At 38.4% G+C, this 25380-nt stretch overlaps 1 protein-coding gene and 1 pseudogene across 1 annotated transcript; both read left to right on the top strand.

The window, feature by feature from the left end:
• Positions 1-361: 361 nt before the first annotated feature.
• On the top strand, positions 362-1030 carry LOC145130460 (secreted RxLR effector protein 161-like). The gene is made up of 2 exons (XM_079065256.1): positions 362-561; positions 649-1030. The coding sequence occupies exons 1-2, from the start codon at positions 362-364 to the stop codon at positions 1028-1030; spliced, it is 582 nt and encodes a 193-aa protein (XP_078921382.1).
• Positions 1031-15619: 14589 nt separating this feature from the next.
• Positions 15620-17781, top strand: LOC145130459 (uncharacterized; annotated as a pseudogene).
• Positions 17782-25380: the final 7599 nt, after the last annotated feature.

Raw genomic sequence — 25380 nt, 5'->3', positions numbered from 1 at the left:
ATAGTTTGTCGTTGGGTGTACAAGATAAAAACAAAAGCTGATGGGTCTGTTGAGCGGTACAAGGCCAAACTTGTAGCAAAAGGGTATTCCCAACAGTGTGGTTTTGACTACGAGGAGACATATGCCCCAGTTGCAAAGATGACGACAGTTCATACTATGATTGCAGTTGCATCCGTTCGACAGTGAAAGATCTTTCAAATGGATGTCAAGAATGCTTTTTTGGATGGTGACCTCCATGAAGAGGTTTATATGACTCCTCCCCCCAAGAATTCAGCACCGGCCGGGTGAGGTTTGTCGGCTTCGCAAAGCTTTGTATGGTCTCAAGCAAGCCCCTCGTGCTTGGTTTGAGAAATTCTCCACAATGATTACCTCTCTTGGATTTGTCCAGAGTAATCACGATTCTGCTATGTTTGTTAGATGCTCGAATGCAGAACGGATTCTTCTGTCCTTATATGTGGATGACATGATTATTACGGGTGATGACCATGGTGGTATTGAGTCTTTGAAGCATGATCTAGCTCATCGATTTGCAATGAAGGATTTTGTTGCGTTATTTCTTGGGTATTGAGGTAGCTCAGTCTAAGAAAGGGTATCTTCTTTCCCGGACTAAATATATATCTGACTTTTACACGAGCGGGCCTCTCTGAGGACTGTTGATACTCCTCTTGAAACCAATGCACGGTATTCTCCTACTGATGGTGTTCATTTGTCCGATCCGAATCTTTATCGCACTGTTGTAGGAAGTTTGGTCTATCTCACAGTTACTCGTCCAGATATTGCTCATGTTGTTCATGTTGTCATTCAGTTTGTTACTGCTCCTACCTCTGTTCATTGGGGAGCTGTTCTCCGTATTCTGAGATATCTTCGTGGCACTCAGTTTCAGACTCTCTTGTTTCCCTCGACGTCTTCTCTTGAGTTACGTGCATATAGTAATGCAGATTGGGATGGTGATCGTCGTGATCGTAAGTCCACCCCTGGATTTTGCGTATATCTTGGAGAGTCTCTCATTTCATGGAAGAGCAAGAAATAGGACGTTGTCTCTAGATCTTCCACGGAGGCTGAATATCGTGCTATGGTTGTAACTAAATGTGAGATTATCTAGTTACGGTGGCTGCTTGCGGATATGGGGGTTCACATTTCTTCATCTACTCCTTTGCATTGTGATAACAAAAGTGTGATACAAATTGCGAAGAATTCAGTTTTTCATGAGCGGACGAAGCACATTGAGATTGATTGTCATTTTACCCGTCATCACCTACAGCTCGGGACCATTTCGCTTCCGTTTGTTTCATCAACCTTGCAGCTTGCGGATATTTTTACGAAAGCTCTATTGGCTTCTCGGTTTCGGTTCTTATGTGACAAACTCTCAATGCTAATTGTTGCGGCATTGTGAGTTTGAGGGGGGATGTTAGCCTATATATTATTAGCCCACTTGTTTATGGGCCCTTTAGTCTTTAGCCCATTAGGGTTTTTTTTGTCTAGCTAGTATTTATATCCCTTTTATTCTTTGTAGTCTTTATGTTTTTCATTGAGAAACCTTGTAATTTTTCTTTATCATAATCATATGGTAATGTTATCAATTACCTTATCAAAATTTTAATATCATTTTTGTTAGTAATTACTATGTTATTAGAAGTTTGAATGGTCTTATTCTTGCAAAGTCGAATTTTAATCTCCATTGATACCTAATAAAAATATAACAATTACATGAATCTGGGGGACAGTCTCTAAGAGTCCGCTATAATGGTTAAATCTGTGATGATTTGGGCGTAAAAATTATGATAACTGGAAATGAAATGTAAGATACGAGTTTAATGTGCAATAAAGTACTTCTTCTGGTCATTTTTAGAGATCTTATATCCTAGTTTTTTCTTATCCGACTAATTTCAATTATATTTTGACATGTTTTACGCATTCTACCTTTTTTATGGTGCCATGCAACACTTCTTCTGATCATTAACCTGCAACTCATTCACATACCATGTCAAAGGCTTGCAACTCCTTACTCCTGCATAACCTTTTTCATGACATGAAGAAACTTCTTGGCTGGATAACAACTCAAAGGCGAACAAACTACACTTAACCTAAAGAAATCGTATGGATATATTGCCCCCCAAGCACTAGAATTTAGAGAGTGTTTTAGTGTTTCTTTTAACAGTTTTAAAAAAGAAACAATGTCTATTTATAGGCTGGAAAATAATTGCGCATTAGGCTCAACAATTTGCAATGTGCACACCATTTTGTAGACCTATTTCGCAATATAACCATTGCGCAGACATATACTCCCTCCGTCCCAAATTGATAGTCAATTTTTGACTTTTGAAGTCTTTTTTCTTCAATTTTGAACTTAAATATTTTTACTTGTGTTATATATTACTTGATAAATTTTATAATAATGAAAAAACATTTAAAATACAATCCATTCATATATTTTGCATCAAGTATTATCTATCAAAAATAAAAATATTTAAGGTCAAAGTTAAAGAAAAAGACTTCAAAAATCAAAAGTGGACTATCAATTTGGGACGGAGGTAGTATTACATAGTGGACTCATTTTATAGTAGGTTTATTTAGAGGAGGGACCATATGTCATAGTCTAAATTCGAAAAAAATGACAGTGGTAAATTTTCGGAGTAATATTTAAAATAAAATTAAAGTAGTAAAAATCTATATTGGTTTTTAATAAAAAAAGAAAAAAATATAAATTGATAGCGGTAGGGAATGTGGGCACCGAAAGGCTATAAGATGAACTTACACACGTTTGAAAACTTTTACTTTATTAAAAGTGAAAATGCGGCAAGTTTCTTTAAGATAAATTTTAATCGTTTATTTATTGGTTATTTATCATTTATGATTATAAGTACTATAGGAAAACAGTAATTATTTGCTCGATTGAAGGTTAAAGGACATAGTGATTAACTGATATTATAGAGGCATGTGGGTACCGAGTATTATAGGAAGAATCTTTGTGAGGGCCCGAAAATGAAAAAGACTGCTTAACACGTACACATTACACAACTCATGACATGTTGGTAGAGCATGGGTGTTACCATATCATCCGACCCACATATTACTTCTTTTCTGAATCAGGTTTCATAATTTTACGAGGTGAGATTCTAGTTATTGTCATATGTTTGGGTCTAAAAGAACTTTTCCATTTGTGAAATTATTAGTGGTAGGGTGGTAATCCATGACACTCGCACGACAAAATATATACATGTCGAGTGTAAAAAACATGATGTTAGACCGTGTCGTTATCGTGTTCAAAATTAGGCACGATATTAACATGTGTATGTGGTGTTTATCGTGTTTTATAAGATTAATTTTGAATTAAATAAACTGAATGTGTATTTTATTTCATTTTTATCGTGTTTGTCGTGTTGATCATTTTTATCGTGTTTTAATTGGGTTGTTTTTGTGTTAGCAAAACAAAACACATCGCATCATGTTTGTGTTACATAAAAATTGTTGTACCGTATCATGTGAGCTAAAAACACGAAATAATTACCCGAGTTATATCCCAAATTAGTGGTATGTGTTAAATATTTTAACTTATTTCTTATTTTATATATCTTGTATAGCCTACGGTTCCTTATGTAAATTAATGTACCATTTACAGTGATGCAATACAACACAAACCCTAACGGGTATTTTTACATTTCAACATGATAACAAAGTCACCTTACATAAGAGTTTCGATCAAGTCTCTCAATTTCCCACCAGGTTAAAGTTTTCTTTCTCCATTTGATCACTTCTTTGGCCTCATATCTATTCAGTGACTCATCCATGTTTAACACAACCTTGTTGCCAATTTGCTCACTTCTCAAGGTTGCCAACTTAATTATCGATGGTCGACGCCATCAAGGTTCTTCACATCGGGTTAGAGTGTCTGGTCTTTATGATCCTTCTACCATGGTAAGCCTTCTTGTAGTTTGTTACTATTATTTATTTATTTATTCCAAATTTCTCATTCGTCATCGTGATTGCTCTCGTTGTTGCATCCTCTATCGACTCTTCCTCTCAACAATTTGTGTACACCTTAACACATGTTTACTCTAATGTAGTTTCAAACTTTAGTGTCGAATTTTCATAAATATGTGTAAAGATGCAAATGTTCCCCATCATATGAATGGAAAATCCAAACCTTGTGATGATGATGACGATTGAGAATCCATTGATTCAAATGTCAAATCTTGGATCTACTCTACATATGAACTTGGTCTCCTTCAAATTATATATAACGATAATTGCACCACCAAAAATGTGTGGGACAAACAAGATGACTTCATTTTGCATAATAAAATGTCTCGAATTTTACAAGTCCAAGATCAATTCCGTAATACAAAAAGGTACAAAAGCAAAAATATTACAAAAAATAAAGAGCGAGAGTCAGGTTTTGTGGCCAAAATCGACTCAACTAATTAAAAGTTTGACTTCTTATGAAATAACCAAAAATATAAATACATAACAGATTTGTCGAAACATCGTTCCTAGTCTTTTGTGTTCCAAAGAGCAAAGAATTATGAGGGTTCCAAATCGCCCAAATAATAGTAAGAATCACCACGTTCAAACAATCTTGTTGATTTTTGTTTAAAGAATAAGTTTTGTTCCATGTTAGCCGCTCAGTAATTGTTTGACTAGTGGGATGTCAATATTCCATTAATGAACAACCAAGGGCGGAACTAGCATGGAGCAGGGGAGTAACAAATGTTACGCCTTAATTTTTTGGAAGAAGTGCCACATCCCCTTTCTTTTTTCTTGTGGCAATCAGGTATCATGATCAAGGAGCAAGGAGTAGCATGATTAGGTATGACCTCTATGTCTTTAACGATTTCTCCTTCTTATGTTCTTCCTCTTAAAAAAAATTTTGTATTCTTTATTCCTTCCAATCACTAGGGGTGACAATTTATGACACGGCACGACAAAAATACATGACACAAAACGAAATTGGGACGAAACTGAAATTTGAATTCGTGTTCGTGTTAATTGTAAAAAACACGATACCGTGTCGTGTCGTGTTCGTGTTCAAAATTCGACACGAAATTAACACGCTTTAGCAGTTCTTTTATAGTGTTTGTCGTGTTATATTTGATAAAGTATTCATTAAATAAACGAGTTTTTAGTATATGTTATATTTTTTGTGTCATGTCGTGTTTGTCGTTTTTTAATCCATTCGTTTTCGTGTTAGTTAAAAAAAACACGATATCATTTCGTGTCGTGTTCGTGTTACATAAAACTTTGTCGTGTCATGTTGTGTCAGACATAAACACGAAACGATAACACGATTTGCCACCCCTACCAATCACACATTCACACAGAAAAGCACATAATCACACCGTCAAATTAATTGGCTTAATCATCTATTTTTGAAAATTTGAACTCCAATTAGATGAATTTAATCTAAAAATTAAAAAGGGGTCAGGTAAGGTTTTGGTGCATGATGAATTAAATAAAAAAATTAAGAACGTCACATGTTGCTACGTGACTATCCGTGTACATTATAGTTGGTCGTTGACAACCTCTTTCTAATGAGCACTCAGATCATCCACTGCAAAAGAAGGGTAAACGCTAGGTTAAAAAGATTGGATCCCGGTATTTTTCTTCTATGCCTAAGTTAGATACCAGTTGAAGCTATGAGAAAAAATGCTTATCCTTGGAAGGACAGTTCTCTTAGTTGTTTAGTGTGTGTTCGGTCCCCTTTTATACATACAGACCGTTTCGGTTTATTACGTTTATCATTGGGTGTTGCTTGAATCTAGTGGTTGCAAGGGTAGAACCCTTAAATATAATAATGTTGTTTTTTCCATGTTTCTCGGGATGCTGCCTAAGGATTTGTATGAAAGATTTTCTTGTCATGGTTTAGTTCTATTCGGTGCGATTGGTCGAATTTTGTTGTCAACCAGCTTGTAGATGTATTTGGGCTTTTGTTGGCATTGTCTGATTCGCTTCCTATCTTGTCGGCTTGTCCTCATGTGTGGGTCCATCCCCGTACACCATTTGTACCCTTGATGGTGTTGAAGATCATTGTTTCTATTGTTGCAAATATGGATTCCAAAGTTCTGAGTTGCCTATGTTTTTTGCACATTTGAATGATGGATTCATGTTGCGCACCAAATGTTTGATTTAAGTCCTTAAAGAAATCAAAAGTCTTTTTAGATCAACAACATGCCTTTCATAGATATAGAAATCTCAAACAGAATCCTCTCGACAACTTTCTAATTATATGACTCAAGGTTTGGCTTCTAATTTGTATCAATGGCAACTATAGCGAGGAAATTTAGTACTTCATATAATCATGTCGTCCTTATCTTTTTGTTGATATTCTTGTAGGTTTTTTGTAATTTAATTAGGCTTCCCCTCAAGTTGTTGGAGATCTTTTTATTTTTGTCAATTTGTCATTTCACTTGGTAACCTCCTTCAATTATCGATGCAAGGGCAATGCTGTTCAAAATGGAGAAACTTGAAAACTTGATCTATTATTGCCTTGATGAGATCATTAATAGTGGGTAGGCATATACATTATGTTATACTATTCAATCTAATTTCAGATTGTATCTTTCTTGTTCATAGTTTTCTTTTCTCAATAAATGGTCATTGTTAAAATAAATAGGTGCTCGTGGTTAAAAAGTAAGAAAACTTTGTGCTACCCCTTACGAAATTTTTTGGTTCCGCCCTTGCGAACAACTTGTCTCCAAATTCCAAAAGCCAAAAATCTCTCATTCTTAAAAACGAGAATTTAAAATTTACAAAAGATTATAGACTTATGCGTTTATACGGTGCAAATATAAAATTATTGACAAACTTTTAGGTAATAGTTTATCAAATAGTATTTTGGATGTGGTGAGTATGGAACAATATGCTTTTATCGAAGGGTGTTAAAAATTAGATGATCATTTGATGTTGAATGAATCTTTTTGGTGATTTTTGGTTCTATCAACAAGAAAAGACGATTATACACCTTATATTGGTTTTTTTTCTCCTTTTTATATTTATTTTAATGATTTTAAATAATTAAAAATAAAAGAAGGGTTCACCTACCTTCCCCTCTTTCTCTCTCTAACACACACATCAGTCATCTCACATGCTCACTGTAACGACAAATCAAAGTGTAACGCCCCGTTTATTTAAATAAATTTTGGATTAGTTTTGTGAAGATTTTAGAAGATGGGGGCTGTTTTAGTAAAATCCGGATTTAAATTGTAAAGGATTTATATGGATGAGGTTTAAATGGTAAATTATGGCCTAATTATGTAAGGAACTCGGATGGGAAGGGGCCTATCTTGCCATTATGGCAAACTTATGAATGGAGGCGGGTATTAAGGATCCGCAAACCCTAACCCTAGCCAACCATTTTTCAGCCGCCACACCTCTCCACCTTATGCCTCCCTCTTCGTCTCCGGCACCTCCATTGCTGAGGTTGAAGTCGCCTAGCCACAACACCGCTGCCGACATAGAGTCCGTCGGAGACCGCTGTGGCTCCCGCCGCCAATGAAGTCAAGAATCGGGGTGGCTGTCGTTGCCACCGTCGGGGGTAGCGTAACCCCTCCTTCCTCTAACCGGTCGTCGGTCGTGCCTATCGGTGTCGCCGACTGATGACCGTGGCCGCTGGTGCTGCTATCCGCGAGGCTGAGCTCTTCATCCAGTCGTCGGTATCACGTGACGAGTGCCATCCCGAGTTCGCTGCTGTTGCCATTTCCAGTCCTCGACAGCGCCGTCGGACCCCCTTCCCTCCTTCTTCTGTCTGTCGTTGCTTCACCGGTGCTCCCCAGATCCACCTGCCGCCAATCGTTGCCGCTCTTAACCACCTTTGATGTCGTCGCCGCTGTGATGCCTTAATCTGCCGCCACTAGCCACCGTGGAGGGTGGCTGTGGGTGCGTTTTTCATGATTCAACTTGGGGTATGTGAGGTTATGGGTGTTGCGATAAGCCGAGAAGTGTGTGTATAGTTTAGATTGGCCGGAAAAGCTGCTGTCACCACCGTAGGGTGGTGGCTGCCACCCTCTACCACCACCGGCCACCACTAGAGTGGCTGTGTGTGTGTGTTAGTTAGTGTGTGCGTAATTTTGGATTAAAGCCTTGTAACTGTAATTGTAATTAGCAATAATAATAAAAATAATAGTAACCACCACCGTAAGGTGGTGGCCGCCGCCGTGTGCCGCCGTTGACCACCACTACCCGAGGTGGTAGTGGGTGGTGCCCTACTAGCAAAAACCCTAATGGGCTTAAAGATTAATTTTGGGCCTATTGGGCCATGTTTGAGTGGAAACCCTAATTGTGAGTAATTGGGCCTTAGACTTATTGGACCCACTCTTGGGCCATTGAGATTGGATTGTGTATTAAGCCCAATCACTTCATAGCACTTATCTAGTAGAGTAAAGGACTTAATGGATTAAGTCCTTAATGGGTTAAGTATGAAACATTTAACCCTAATCGTCATTTTATGTGAAACCCCAGTTTCACTTGGGCCTTGAGTTGGGCCTTTCGATTGGGTTTTGGTAATTGGTTTATTAATGGACCATCCAAGAATAATCAAATGGACTAGAGTAATTAGTTGGGTTTTAGAGTAAGGCCCATATGAAGGATTGGGCCCAATTTGGAAAATTGGGCCATAGATGGGCCATAGTTGGGCCTCGGTCCATTATTAGACTTTTGGGCCTTTGGTTTGGGCCTTGGGCTAGAGTCAAGCTAAGATAGGGGTAAAGTAGTCTTTTACCCAAGTATGGACTTATGGTTATGAGTTGGAACCCAATTATTAATTGGGTGTTATTTTGGTGTTGACAGTTTGGGAATCTGTCATCCAGCAGCTGGGGTTGAGTCTGCGGGACTTCAGCAGTATGGGATTGTGTCTACGGGACTTCAGCAGTGTGAGGTGAGTTTCCTTTCAGTAGGAACGGGTCTACGGCCACAATGTCGGCCCGTTTAAGTTAGCAGTAGGGATGAGCATTAGAATCGTCGGAACCGGAACCGGACTGGAACCGCACCGGAACCGGAACCGGAATTGGTAATAGGTCCGGTTACCGGTTCTCCATTTTTATGAAAATCGGTCCCGGTTCTAAAAACCGGAACCGGTTTGACATTTTTTTTCATTTTTTAAAATGCGCATAACTCGCTCATATGAAGTCGAAATTATTTGATTTTTTTTCCAACATGTAATTTGGAGTTTGTAATTCATTTTTGACGGTACAAACATATGTTTTTGTTAGATATGGAATCAGACACAGGCCCCGAAAGAAAGCATATCGATGTTGCGTTTTTTTTATTTCAGCATTATTTTTTTGCTTTTTTGAATATGTCCCATTTTTTAAATGTGTATAACTCATTCATATGATGTCGGAATTACTAAATTTTTTTTCCAGCATGTAATTTGGTGTTTGTAGTTCATTTTAGACTATATAAACACATATTTTGGTTAGATATTGAATCATTTATAGACCCCGGAAGACAACATATCAATGCTGCGTTTTTTCTGTTTCAGCATTTTTTATTTTTTTGGAATCTGACCCCGCTTTTAAAATGCGCATAACTCACTCATATGAAGTCGGAATTACTTGATTCTTTTTTCATCATGTAATTTAGTGTTTGTACTTCAATTTAGAATGTAAAAAGTCATAATTTGGTTAAATATTGAATCATTTACAAGCTCTAGAAGATAGCATATAATCTATAGTATTTCAACCGGTTCTATTTTGAAAAATAACCGAAAAATCGGGACCGGAACCGGAACCGGCGCTAGAACCGGCGGTCCGGTTCCCGGTTCTTATAATATAGGAAAACCGGTTCCGGTTCCGAACCGGTCCGGTTCCAAAGCTCATCCCTAGTTAGCAGTAGTTCCGGACTTCAGTCTGATGCAGTAGTTCAGTATGCTTGGTGTTCTTTGTGATACAGGCATGGTATGTGTTATGTGTTCCGGACTATGGTCCGATGCAGTATGCAGTATATGTGTTCATATTATATGTCATGATCATGTTATGCTATGTTCAGTCAGTTCCAGACTTCGGTCTGATGCAGTAGTTCAGTGTGCTTGATGTCTTTGTGATTCAAGTATGACTTTGTGTTATGTGTTCCGGACTTCGGTCCGATGCAGTATGCAGTATATGTGTTTATGCTAGTAGTTATGATTATGCTATGCTATGTTCAGTCAGTTCCGGACTTCGGTCCGATGCAGAGGGCAAGGCCCTGGTTAGTTCCGGACTTAGGTCCGATGCAGTTTCCGGACTTCGATCCGATGTAGAGGGCAAGGCCCTGGTTAGTTCCGGACTTCGGTCCGATGCAGTTTCCGGACTTCGGTCTGATGCAGAGAGCAAGGCCCTGGTTAGTTCCGGACTTCGGTCCGATGCAGTTTCCGGACTTCGGTCCGATGCAGTGGGTGAGGCCCAGTATGTGCTTTATATGTTATTGTATGGTATGTGGTAGTTGGGGAGACTCACTAAGCTTCGTGCTTACAGTTTTCAGTTTTGGTTTCAGGTACTCAGTTCTCAAAAGAGGAGCTCGGAAAGATTGCAGTGCACACACCATTTGTTCAGCCTGGGATGTTTATACTCTGATATATTTGACAGTTGTTATGATATTTTGAGATACATTGTTTATGATTCTTATATGACGTTTGATGAATATGGTTTATTACTGATTTAAAACGAAATTTTCAGACTGTGTTTTTGGGATGTTTCAAGTTGGTATCAGAGCCTTGGTTTGAGGGATTCGGGCACACTTTTAGGTGTGTCTGAACTCAAACTAAGGAAGTTGTATAAAGTTTTCAAGAGAAAAACCATGTTTACAAAAGAATTTTGAGAAAAGAAAACAATTTTAGAAAAAGTATAAAGAAAAGAGTTTTAGAAAAAGCGAAAAGAATTTTGAAAAGAGAAAAGGGTGTGGTGCATGCAATCAGCCGAGCTCAAGTAAGTATTCCCAAATTACCCATACAAGTTTATGTTATGATTATCAGTTTCAGTTTCAGTAGAACAGCATGCTAGAATAGGACTAAGGATCTAGGAGGATGCCTTATGTGCCTGCTTTATGTGTTCCAGCTTTATGAGAATTGCATGCTAGTATTGAGTAGACAGTAGTAGGATAGCCTGTTTAGGTTATGCCTGATAAGTATGAGCTTAGCATTGTATGCTAGTACAGTTTCTTGTCACGAGGATATAATTGCTCGAATAGTTTCCCGTGTCTGAATGCTGCTTGCTTTGTGCTTTGTGGGACTTTGAGTGATGGGAGTTTGTCGTTAGGTGAATATGTCACGTCACATGTGATCAGGGTTGAATAATCTCAGAGTGCTGGATTTGGCCTTATTGCTCAGCTCTTGTTTGAGTCTAACCGTTGTAGGGACGAGTCTGTTACTCGAAGGATTATCTGAGCCTCGTCACATGTGATGGTATTCAGGTGATGGCTAATTGGCATTACAAGGAGGCCTTCAGCAGCTGAGGACTGGTTTGGGTGAAGTCAGAGATTTCCCTAGGGCAAGCCTAGGATGAGAGTAGCAGAGATCAGTAGCAGTAGTAGTGACTTGGTGGAGTCGAGCCAGTACTTGAGGAAAGTACGGATAGATGTGGAAGGTAGTATGGGCCCGTACTACTGAAAGCAGAGGATCTGTACTCGAACCAAGGAAGGCTGAGATAAGACCAGGGAACTTGTAGTATGTGAGATCCCTCGAGTTTGGATGAGTATTGTGATGTTAGTGATGGTATGTTGCCGAGTATAGTGACACTACGTGGTAAACCAGATGGTAGTTCTGGTGTCGACGAGGGATCAGACGCAGACTCTGGAGCCGGGCAGATTGATGATCAGATGAGGGAGTTCATTCCATCTGAGAATTACGCGCAGTATCATTGACCAGACTCCTGTGATCCTCAGTGTGATCAAGGAGGGCATTATAGAGATTTGTGATGAGAGGCCGAGTGCATTCTGCACTGAGATAGCAGTCATGATAGAGACCCGTACGTTGATGTTTTGGGAATTCAGAGTTTGTGAGGCTTCAGATTGTCATGGGGGTTAGGAACCCCATTGTTAGTAGTAGATGGTTGGCAGATGTCACCAACACTTTTCGTACCAGACGTTGTCTTGAAAGGAGACAAAATCTAACTTACTTCCTGTCTCCTAAGGGATAGAGCACGAGATTGATAGGAAGAGGTTGGTAGTAAGTTGAGTGATGATGCGGTTGATGCTGTGTCATGGGATGACTTTTAGACCAGATTCTGGGCAGAGTGTGCCCAGGCGATTGAGGCGCAGCAGTTGGCGAATGAGTCGTTAGATCTCCACCAGACGACTGAGACTGTGGCAGAGGTCACTGCCAAGTCTCGGAAAAGAGCTTATATGGTACCACAGTATGCAGCAGATGAGAAAATGAAGAAGGTAAGTTATCAGAACATACTGTAGAATGATAGCAGGGAGATCATGAGTATCTCGGGGTGCAAGACCCTGAATGATATGACTTCTTGAGCTTGAGAACGAGATATGGACTTGGAGCACATTGGTAAGAAGGAATTAGATCAGTTGCTTATAATGAGGTGTCTCGTGAGAAGACCCTAGATTTCAGATCAGCTTTCGAGGGACCAGCAGGGTTAGATTCAGTACAGCACATGCGGGAAACTGCACGATGGAGTCTTTCGTTTTAAGGGTTTGAGTAAGTGTAGCCCTGAGTTATCCTCGGTTTGTGTCTGAATTATATTGTAAAGAAATGTCATATGCCAATTGCATACCGAGAATCATTAGTGAATAGTGATAGAGCAATTCCCCAGATTACGGGATTGGGAAAGTACAACGTCATCTTGGTTTATTCCAAGACTGAGGAGCAGCACGAGAAGCACATGAGGGAGGTGTTAGAGACTATGAGGAGGGAGCGAATTTTCGCAAGGTTCTTCAATTGTGAGTTCTGGTTGCGCGGGGTGCAATTTCTTGGGCACCTTGTCAATCAGAAGGATATTCTAGTCGATCCGGCCCAGATAGAGGCCGTGATGCAGTGGGAGATTCCGAGGTCTCCAATTGAGATTCGGAGCTTCCTGGGTCTAGCGGGTTATTACCGGAGATTTATTCGGATTTTTAGAAGTTGTGTGATCTTTTGGATTAGCTGGTGTTGAAACCCTAGCAAGGATAAGCGTGAGTTCTAGCAGATTGGTCACTGGAGGGTAGGAAGAATTGAGAATTTTTCCAGTTTTGGGGGTTGTAGGGCATTAGCTGAATCAAAGTGGGGGAGAATCATCTAAGGATTCAGAAGTAGGAGCAGTTTTGAAACTGGGATAAGTTTCGCATCTTTGTTTGGAAGGAAGACAGCTTAAGCGGCTGTATGGTTTGACGATAGTGTGAGATGGAAGTTCGGAAAAACTTGCCAATAAGGAGATCGCGTTCCCGTAATGTTTGCTAGCAAGCCTTAGGGAATCAAGTTGGGGATTGCAGACAGGACATGAGTTCAGCTGAGTGCGGGTCAAGCGCGTGTTCGATCCAGTATAGATAGTGTTAGAGTGTTGTAAGTCTGTGGGTGTAGCCGTAGCATTCACTAGCAGCCAGATAGTGTTAGAGTGTTGTAAGTCTGCGGGTGTAGCCGTAGGATTCACTAGCAGCCAGATCGTGTTAGAGTGTTGTAAGTCTGCGGGTGTAGCCGTAGCATTCACTAGCAGTCAGATAGTGTTAGAGTGTTGTAAGTCTGCGGGTGTAGCCGTAGCATTCACTAGCAGCCAGATCGTGTTAGAGTGTTGTAAGTCTGCGGGTGTAGCCGTAGCATTCACTAGCAGTCAGATAGTGTTAGAGTGTTGTAAGTCTGTGGGTGTAGCCGTAGGATTCACTAGCAGCCAGATCGTGTTAGAGTGTTGTAAGTCTGCGGGTGTAGCCGTAGCATTCACTAGCAGTCAGATAGTGTTAGAGTGTTGTAAGTCTGCGGGTGTAGCCGTAGCATTCACTAGCATCCAGATCGTGTTAGAGTGTTGTAAGTCTGCGGGTGTAGCCGTAGCATTCACTAGCAGTCAGATAGTGTTAGAGTGTTGTAAGTCTGCGGGTGTAGCCGTAGCATTCACTAGCAGCAGATAGTGATAGAGTGTTGTAAGTCTGCGGGAGTAGCTGTAGCATTCACTAGCAGCAGATAGTGATAGAGTGTTGTAAGTCTCCGGATGTAGCCGTAGCATTCACTAGGTTGGTAGATAGCGTGAGTGCGTTGTTAGGACGCGGGAAGGACAATAGTACCCACCAGTTCGGCTGTAGCAGTGAGGATATGGAAATCCATGGATTGGATTTCGGGATTACCTAGACGGATTAGATCAGGTTGAGCCAGTGACACGACTGTAGGAGTGCCACTACAGTTATGGGATCAGGGAAGCAATGGACTGTATGAGATTGCTTGTGGTATAGAGCTACCATTGGTTAGGTAGAAATCACTTTTAGTCTTGGATTTGGTGACGTCAAGATTCGACGCTTGGGCCCGATCGATTAGACCGGGAGGTTGTTAGAACCGCAGTGGCATGTTAACTAGTGACAACGAGTTCCAGAGAAGGATTTCGATCAGAAGTCGTGCGAGATGACTAAGTAGGGAGTCCTTTAGCTCCGCAGTCGGGCCGGAACAAGGTATTTCAGATGATTGGCGAACGAGTTGAGGCCAGGCAGGCCTCGGGAGATTTTGGGAAGCAACTATGTAGCAGCATACTACTTCAGGCAGTTTAGTGTTCGAGCAGTTTCAGCGTTTGGGCAGTGTTAGCATTTGTGCTACAAGTTGCGAGTGCGGACAAAATAGCTAGGTGATTTGAGGAGTGACAAGTCACTCACAGCCACTGTTTTGAAAATTGGACCGGACCGGCCGGTTCAACCGGGAACCGGTGCTGGTTCCGGTTCTTTAGCCTCTGAAAACCGGTAGTGACCCAAACCGTGAAAAACCGGCGGTTTTTTGTGAATCGCGGTCGAACCGGGCTGGTTGAACCGGCTTGCGAACCGGTTTTTACTTTTTTTTTGTTTTCTTTAAACTAATATCGGACAAATCAGAAACCATTCCCAGATCCCAAATCCCAAATCGCTAAACGCACAGTCGCACACCCAAACTCCAAACTCGATGCGATCGATCACTCCATAGTCCATTCCGATCATTCCATTCCCTTTTGTTTTTAGTTTTGCGATCACAATCACAACTCTCCAGCGTCACCTTCGTCCTGTGAAGCCGATCACAGCTCTCCATTGTCTCCATCAGCTCCGATTTCTGTTGCTGCACCACCGACGAGGCGACGAGCAATCCACCTAGTAGAGAAATTAGAAGCTTGAATTTCTTGGTTAGTTGATTCCATTCTTTTTTTTTCTAGGATTTTATTCACTGTTTCTTACTTTCTTACCCTTTATGCAACTTAGCATCTGAATGTGGAAATTCTACAGCAACAAAAGGCATTCTTATATATTACATGTAATTTTTGTTGGGAAATAAATTAAGGACATTCATGATCTTTTGAAACATCAAATCTGTCAAAGTAATTGGATGTTGAAAGAATTAAAATCTGTGTTTGTAACTTTGTATACTTATCAGACTGTAGATCAGATTTTTGATTCTCTGTTTCTTAATGTTAGATTGTTAGTATTACATTTCCATTGCATTGTTTCTTAATGTTAGTATCACTCTAGCATTCCATTTAGGATTTTTGTGTTTGTGTTTTAGATTATGAGTACTCCTGGTTCAAGTTCCAATCCAAGTTCTAATCCATCTGAAGCACAATCGAATACTGTACCATCTGGTTCAGAAGCTTCTACTCAACCAAATATTAGATCAAAAAAGGATCCAGCGTGGAGGTATATTACTGAACTACGAGATGGAGCAGGAAAAAAGTCATATTTTTGTACCTTTTGTAAAAAAAACATACAATGGTGGAGGTATCAATAGAATGAAACAACACCTTGCTGGAGTGCCCGGTAGTATTGCAGCATGTCCGAGTTGTCCCGGAGATATAAAGTTTCTCATGAAAAGTTCATTGGATGAAAATACCAAAAAAGCAAAAGAGAAACATGCCGGTGTGCTCGGTGATACTTCGGGGATGAATGTACATAACTTGTATGATGTTGATGATGATGATGATGAGGTTCAAGTACTCACCCAACAAACAACTCAAAAAAAAGATGGAAAAAGAAAAGCTCCTACCTCCCAAACACAAACTGTGCCACCTTTTTTCAAACGGGGTATGCATGATCCATCTCAACCGTCAATTAAAGCAGCATTGCAAAGTAAGGAAAGATGGCATGAAACGGATTTAGCTCTTGCTATGTGGTTTTATGATTCTTGCATACCTATGAATGCCGTGAATTCTCCCCCTTTTCAAATAGCAATGAGTAAAGTCGCTAGTATGGGTCATGGATACACAGAGCCTTCATATCATGCTATGCGTGTGACATTGTTGAAAGATGCGAAACAATCTGTACAACTTATAGTTGATTCTTATAGACGTTATTGGGCAGAAAATGGTTGTACAATTATGGGAGATGGGTGGCGTGATACAAGACAACGACCCCTTATCAATTTTATGGTGTATTGTGCAAAAGGGATTTCCTTCATCAAATCAGTTGATGCATCGGATATTGAGAGTAATGCCTAAACTCTATGCAGCTTATTTAGTGAGATTGTTGAGATTGTTGGTCGTCAGAATGTAGTTCATTTAGTCACTGATAATGCTGCAAACTATAAGGCTGCAGGAAGATTGTTATGTGAGAAATATCTGTCTATTGTATGGTCTCCTTGTGCAGCTCATTGTATGAACTTGATTATGAAGGATATGTCGGAGATGCCTCAAGTTGCTGATTTGGTTACACTTGCATCGAGGGTTACAATTTTTGTTTATAACCACAAATGGCCATTAAATTGGTTAAGAAAAAGACCAGGTTGGACTGAGATTATTCGTCCGGGTGCCACTCGTTTTGGTACTGCATTTATCGCATTGAAGAGTTTGTGTGATCACAAACATGATTTGCAAGCTATGGTCACCTCCCCGGATTATAAAAAAGTGATTAGATTGGAAAAAGCAAAAGAAGTTAAGCTTATCATATTGAATGAAAACTTTTGGAATAATTGTGGTATCATAGTAAAAGTGATGACTCCAATGTTGAGACTTTTACGGATTTGTGATTCGGACGAGAAGTCGGCTTTAGGTATAACTTTTTTTTATATTATTTAATGATGTTTACAAATATATTATCATTTTTATTATTTTTAATGATGTTTTTTATAGGTTATGTATACGAAGGGATGTATACGGCAAAAAAAGGAATTAAGAAACTTTTTCGCAACAACAAAGAGTTGTACGATCCTTACACCAACATCATTAAAAATCGTTGGGATAGGATGTTGCGTAAGAGTCTTCATGTTGCGGCTTATTGGTTGAATCCGGTCTTTCAATATGATCAAGAAAGTTTTTGTAAGAAACTAGAGGTGGTTGCGGGGGTTATGGATATGATTGAGCGTTACAGTAGTGCTGGTACTGTCAATGGTCTAACTCTTATGGACCAACTAAAGTTGTTTCGTGAGCATGAAGGTAGTTTTGGTAGAACACTTGCTTTTGCTTCTCGTACTACTACTCGTCCGGGTAACATTTTTAAAATTTTTATTAATGGAGAATTTTAGTAAAACGATTATAATATTATTTTGTTATTTTTCAATTAGATGAATGGTGGAAATTACATGGTGGAGATGCTCCGGAATTGCAAAAATTTGCAATTCGAATTTTAAGTCAAACAGCTTCTTTTTCCGGGTGTGAGCGGAATTGGAGTGTCTTTGAGAGAATCCACACTAAAAGAAGGAATCATGTCGTCCTTATCTTTTTGTTGATATTCTTGTAGGTTTTTTGTAATTTAATTACGCTTCCCCTCAAGTTGTTGGAGATCTTTTTATTTTTGTCAATTTGTCATTTCACTTGGTAACCTCCTTCAATTATCGATGCAAGGGCAATGTTGTTCAAAATGGAGGAACTTGAAAACTTGATCTATTGTTGCCTTGATGAGATCATTAATAGTGGGTAGGCATATACATTATTTTATGTTATATTATTCAATCTAATTTCAGCTTGTATCTTTCTTATTCATAGTTTTCTTTTCTCAATAAATGGTCATTGTCAAAATAAATAGGTGCTCGTGGTTAAAAAGTAAGAAAACTTTATGCTACCCCTTATGAAATTTTTTGGTTACGCCCTTGCGAACAACTTGTCTCAAAATTCCAAAAGCCAAAAATCTCTCATTCTGAAAAACGAGAATTTAAAATTTACAAAAGATTATAGACTTATGAGTTTATACGGTGCAAATATAAAATTATTGACAAACTTTTAGGTAATAGTTTATCAAATAGTATTTTGGATGTGGCGAGTATGGAACAATATGCTTTTATCGAAGGGTGTTAAAAATTAGATGATCATTTGATGTTGAATGAATCTTTTTGGTGATTTTTGGTTCTATCAACAAGAAAAGACGATTATACACCTTATATTGGTTTTTTTTCTCCTTTTTATATTTATTTTAATGATTTTAAATAATTAAAAATAAAAGAAGGGTTCACCTACCTTCCCCTCTTTCTCTCTCTAACACACACATCAGTCATCTCACATGCTCACTGTAACGACAAATCAAAGTGTAACGCCCTGTTTATTTAAATAAATTTTGGATTAGTTTTGTGAAGATTTTAGAAGATGGGGGCTGTTTTAGTAAAATCCGGATTTAAATTGTAAAGGATTTACATGGATGAGGTTTAAATGGTAAATTATGGCCTAATTATGAAAGGAACTCGGATGGGAAGGGGCCTATCTTGCCATTATGGCAAACTTATGAATGGAGGCGGGTATTAAGGATCCGCAAACCCTAACCCTAGCCAACCATTTTTCAGCCGCCACACCTCTCCACCTTATGCCTCCCTCTTCGTCTCCGGCACCTCCATTGCTGAGGTTGAAGTCGCCTAGCCACAACACCGCTGCCGACATAGAGTCCGTCGGAGACCGCTGCGGCTCCCGCCGCCAATGAAGTCAAGAATCGGGGTGGCTGCCGTTGCCACCATCGGGGGTAGCGTAACCCGTCCTTCCTCTAACCGGTCGTCGGTCGTGCCTATCGGTGTCGCCGACTGATGACCGTGGCCGCTGGTGCTGCTATCCGCGAGGCTGAGCTCTTCATCCAGTCGTCGGTATCACGTGACGAGTGCCATCCCGAGTTCGCTATTGCTGCCATTTCCAGTCCTCGACAGCGCCGTCGGACCCCCTTCCCTCCTTCTTCCGTCTGTCGTTGCTTCACCGGTGCTCCCCAGATCCACCTGCCGCCAATCGTTGCCGCTCTTAACCACCATTGATGTCGCCGCCGCTATGATGCCTTAATCTGCCGCCACTAGCCACCGTAGAGGGTGGCTGTGGGTGCGTTTTTCATGATTCAACTTGGGGTATATGAGGTTATGGGTGCTGCGATAAGCCGAGAAGTGTGTGTATAGTTTAGATTGGCCGGAAAAGCTGTTGCCACCACCGTAGGGTGGTGGTTGCCACCCTCTACCACCACCGGCCACCACTAGAGTGGCTGTGTGTGTGTGTGTTAGTTAGTGTGTGCGTAATTTTGGATTAAAGCCTTGTAACTGTAATTGTAATTAGCAATAATAATAAAAATAATAGTAACCACCACCGTAAGGTGGTGGCCGCCGCCGTGTGCCGCCGTTGACCACCACTACCCGAGGTGGTAGTGGGTGGTGCCCTACTAGCAAAAACCCTAATGGGCTTAAAGATTAATTTTGGGCCTATTGGGCCATGTTTGAGTGGAAACCCTAATTGTGAGTAATTGGGCCTTAGACTTATTGGACCCACTCTTGGGCCATTGAGATTGGATTGTGTATTAAGCCCAATCACTTCATAGCACTTATCTAGTAGAGTAAAGGACTTAATGGATTAAGTCCTTAATGGGTTAAGTATGAAACATTTAACCTTAATCGTCATTTTATGTGAAACCCTAGTTTCACTTGGGCCTTGAGTTGGGCCTTTCGATTGGGTTTTGGTAATTGGTTTATTAATGGACCATCCAAGAATAATCAAATGGACTAGTGTAATTAGTTGGGCTTTAGAGTAAGGCCCATATGAAGGATTGGGCCCAATTTGGAAAATTGGGCCATAGATGGGCCATAGATGGGCCATAGATGGGCCATAGTTGGGCCTCGGTCCATTATTAGACTTTTGGGCCTTTGGTTTGGGCCTTGGGCTAAAGTCAAGCTAAGATAGGGGTAAAGTAGTCTTTTACCCAAGTATGGACTTATGGTTATGAGTTGGAACCCAATTATTAATTGGGTGTTATTTTGGTGTTGACAGTTCGGGAATCTGTCATCCAGCAGCTGGGGTTGAGTCTGCGGGACTTCAGCAGTATGGGATTGTGTCTACGGGACTTCAGCAGTGTGAGGTGAGTTTCCTTTCAGTAGGAACGGGTCTACAGCCACAATGTCGGCCCGTTTAAGTTAGCAGTAGTTCCGGACTTCAGTCCGATGCAGTAGTTCAGTATGCTTGGTGTCTTTGTGATACAGGCATGGTATGTGTTATGTGTTCCGGACTATGGTCCGATGCAGTATGCAGTATATGTGTTCATATTATATGTCATGATCATGTTATGCTATGTTCAGTCAGTTCCAGACTTCGGTCTGATGCAGTAGTTCAGTGTGCTTGATGTCTTTGTGATTCAAGTATGACTTTGTGTTATGTGTTCCGGACTTCGGGCCGATGCAGTATGCAGTATCTGTGTTTATGCTAGTAGTTATGATTATGCTATGCTATGTTCAGTCAGTTTCGGACTTCGGTCCGATGCAGAGGGCAAGGCCCTGGTTAGTTCCGGACTTCGGTCCGATGCAGTTTCCGGACTTCGAGGGCAAGGCCCTGGTTAGTTCCGGACTTCGGTCCGATGCAGTTTCCGGACTTCGGTCCGATGCAGTTTCCGGACTTCGGTCCGATGCAGTGGGCGAGGCCCAGTATGTGCTTTATATGTTATTGTATGGTATGTGGTAGTTGTGGAGACTCACTAAGCTTCGTGCTTACAGTTTTCAGTTTTGGTTTCAGGTACTCAGTTCTCAAAATAGGAGCTCGGAAAGATTGCAGTGCACACACCATTTGTTCAGCCTGGGATGTTTATACTCTGATATATTTGACAGTTGTTATGATATTTTGAGATACATTGTTTATGATTCTTATATGACATTTGATGAATATGGTTTATTACTGATTTAAAACGAAATTTTCAAACTGTGTTTTTGGGATGTTTCACAAAGACATATCATCCTACATCTAAGGTTGCAACAACGAACCAAAGTTATTTCTCTCATCATCTCCATAAATAGTTTCCCTTCGCTGTGCATCTAATAGAAGCTTCACATAGCTCAACTTTTTCCTATTTTGCATCAATCAACACACGATCATTGCATGTAATATCATATTTATTAGCAATCATATTTATAACATCCAACCAAACATTTGTAGCAAATATATCACCATCGTCGTTCCTTCAACACACACACATCCACCGTCTATTTTACTTTTCTCTATTAAATTGTCTTTATCATTAAACCATTAATTGAACCTGTAAAGACACATTTTTCCAGTAGGGATATGTTCAAGGTTGAGAAGAATTTTCCATTTTTTACGTCTATGAGTGTGTCTATTATATGATAAAGCGCATTGAGATCGTTGGCGACGAGTTGTTGTTGGGTTGTGGGGGATATTGAGTGGAAAGGTGTAAGAATGAGTGTAAGTAGTTGTAGGAAGGAGATTTGAGAGGAAGTCAGTGATAACGCAATAATGAAACTTTGTGTTCACTTTTTTTTGGTAATGTTGTGCAATACCCATGAAAATGAGTACCTCATGGGTATTACACAAACATAAAAACAGAGATACTCCTTTGTTTTCACTTTTTTTGCTGCAAATCAAAACACATACCCAAGATGAAAGAAGCTTTGTTCAACGCTCTTTTAATCAAATTCCCTTAAGGCGCTCTAAAAATGTCCTCCATCGGAAAAGGGTGCTTTGGCGAAGTTGTAACCAATAAAGGTAGGGTTTTGACAGCACATGTGGCGGCGACACGACAGTGGTGCTGGAAGGATACACATCACACACACACACACACAGCGAGAGAAAGAGAGAGAGAGGAGAGGACCAAAAAAAAAAATTAGATCACCCATAGAAGTCCAAAAAAATTTAGATTAAACCTACTGTTTTTCCAACCAAATGATTATTTGGGAAGTTCATTTAATTAAGCATTCCAAATAAGTTGTTTAAAATAAAGAACCATACTTTTTCAATTTTTTTAAAAATGAATATTTTCTTGCGAATGTCCTATTCTCAACTATTATTCAAACTAGGTATAAAACTCGTGTATTACACGGGTTGATTAAAGAAAATAAAATATTAAAATGTAAATAATAAGTATTTTTTAAAATAAAATTTTGAAATAAGTAATGAAGAAACATATTAATTGCAATTTAGTATAATATTTATTACATTTGATACTTTACATATATAAGTATAAGTATTATGTGGCTTTTTAATTTTAAAAATTGAAAAAAAAATCATAAATTGACATGTGTATATTATTTATTTAAAAAATATTACAAAATGACAAGTGTTAAAACTCATTAGAGATTGACATGTGGCAAAATTATCTCATTTATTATAGTAGATTTTGATTTTTTTAATTCTTTTAAAGAAATCTCTCCATTTATATCTGAAATGTTTATTTCGAAATATGTAATATCACTGTTTTTAATCAAATGTCTGATTTTATGTCATAATATCATATATAATTTTCATTTATTATGTTTGTTTAACTTTTAGTTATACTTTAGTAAAAAAATTAAAATTTCAGAATTGTTCATCAGATTTCGAACTTGTTCTTCAAATTCTAGAGTTTTCTTTTTCAAACTCTAAAATCGGAATTCAGTTCGGAATCTAAAATGTTTGACCGAAATGTATTTTTTTTGTTAGAAAAAATATTTTTATTCAGTCTGGAATGCTCTGTTCCATAATTGATGGTTATTTTGTAAATAAAATTTTTTTCAAATATACGTTACATTGTAGTTAATTTAATGAACTTCCTAGTAATTTATCCTTTTTTTATATGCCACCTTAGTTTAAATTAGGGATGTCAAAAAGTCTTGTGGAGCCTCCATCCCGTTTGGAAGTATTTATTAAAAAAAAATCGGGGGCGGGGGCAGGGGTGGGCAATCCCGTCCCGAAACCCCCATGGAGAACCCGTTAATAAATTATACATATATTAATTATATAAATATAATAAACTATAACATGATTTTGAGTTTCCAAAATTCAATAAAAAAACATGGTTTTAAGTTGTTAGTATAATGTTTTTAAGATGTCATAGCTTTTTTATTTTTAACATATAAAATTCTATTATAAATAATTATTTGTTACCTAAAAAATAGTTTTCTTTAGCCAAATAACAACCTCTTTTGGCCCAAAAAAAGGCAGTCCAAAATCAATCGGGGGCGGGGGTAATAAGGGGGTTTCTGGGGTGGGGACGGAGGTAGGAAGGTTGGACATTTTGAGGGCGGGGATGGAAACGATGGAACGGAGAAATTTCGGGGGCATGGGCGGGAGCTGCACTTCCCGTCCCGTTTGCTTCCGTTGACATCCATACCACCAATGCTTGGTTATTTTCCCACACCCCATTAATTTTTCACAATATGTTACGAGATAGATGTAATTACGATTCCTTTACTTGCATAATTAACCTTGCAATTGTATTTAAAATCAATGGTCTATTTACGAAAGCATTAATCAAATATTTAATTTTTCGTACTTGAATGTAGCCATGTAGGTGTTTCAACAATAATTCTATATTGTCTCTTAAACTATTTGAACAATATTTTAGCTGAAAATAAATAAAACGAAATAAAGTTGAAAATAAATAAAACGACATAAACTTTCTACTTGTTTATTTGTCCAACAAACGAGTGGTTATGAATTAAAACATTATTTTGTGTAGCATGTTTTTATGTGGAATGAATATTCAATTCGAGACTTCTAGTAAGACAATTTATATGTATAAAATGTCAGTATTAGTTATATTAGGGTGTTCTAAAATTCCGATTGCTCATTGGTAAATCAGGTTTCTAATTCATCTAAAAATTTCTTTTTTATTACATGTCCAATTTACTTGTATTCCTGCCTAGAGCTAACGTATTTATAAACTAGTTTGCATAATACAATTGAGAAATCACGAATATGTCGTCAATTGGGCATTGAGGATAAGCACGAGACCATTCACTTAGACTCATTGTTGTGTTGTCATTAGATTTAAATAAATAACTTATGGTCTTCATTATTTATTGTTATCTCCACATGGTCTTATAAATTAACATTATATCATGTAAATTATTTGATTAGTCTTTAATGGACATGACTACAGAAAACGATTTGTTTGGCCTACAACCAATGAAATCCCTTGCAATTTCAAAGTATTTATTTCACTTGAGCATGATATTTTTCTACAATAAAATATGACACTCGTGACTTAGGGAAATTTATTTTGATGGATTAGTTTGATCCTCACAAGTAAATTTAAACTGATTTTGGTTTTTAAAATATTGATTCGAAAAGTACTAACTAAATTAAGATATTAATCAAACAGTCTAGATTATAATTCTAGATTATAATTTGATTGGATTGATTTTTACAATTTGTTTCAAGAGTTGGAGCCTTTTAAATTATATATATATATATATATATATATATATATATATATATATATATATATATATATATATATATATATATATATATGGTTTTTAAAGTATTGATTACTAACTAAATTAAGATATTATTTGAACAGTCTAGATTATAATTTGATTGGATTGATTTTTACAATTTGGTTTTCAATGGAGCCTTTTAAATAATATATATATATATATATATATATATATATATATATATATATATATATATATATATATATATATATATATATATATTAGTGGTGTATCTGTGTAAAGCGGCAACGCCGAATAATTTTCGTTTGTAACTAGTTCCATTGGGGAACATGTGATATGCGATGCGGCAACTGAAAATAGTTTTTTCGCACAAATACTTTAGGTGGTGATTATTTTTTTTGGCGAGCTATTTCATGTTAATAGTTTTCTTTTGGAGGATATTTTCTTTTTAAGAAACATGTTATCGATTTTTAATTACATTCGGAAATCGAACCTTCATTTTCTCCAGAAGCATAGATTATGAAAACAAGCTTCATGAAACCTTAGTATTAGGTGGGGGATTAGCTTGTAAATTTAAAGAACACACTTTTAATTGTCGCATGAATACGAGAATATCAATTCGTTGGACGACTAAATGATTAAGAATTTTCAAGATATATAAATCCTAAAAACCGACAAACCGTAACCACTTTTAAGTTAACTATAAGATCATTTTGACTTTGTTC

The sequence above is a fragment of the Lactuca virosa genome, chromosome 8 (assembly GCF_052849685.1).
Source record: "Lactuca virosa cultivar CGN04683 chromosome 8, Lactuca_virosa_CGN04683_v6, whole genome shotgun sequence".
In the NCBI taxonomy this organism is placed as follows: Eukaryota; Viridiplantae; Streptophyta; class Magnoliopsida; order Asterales; family Asteraceae; genus Lactuca; species Lactuca virosa.
The sequence above is the reverse complement of the archived record's forward strand: the minus strand, read 5'-3'. Positions and strand labels throughout refer to the sequence as shown.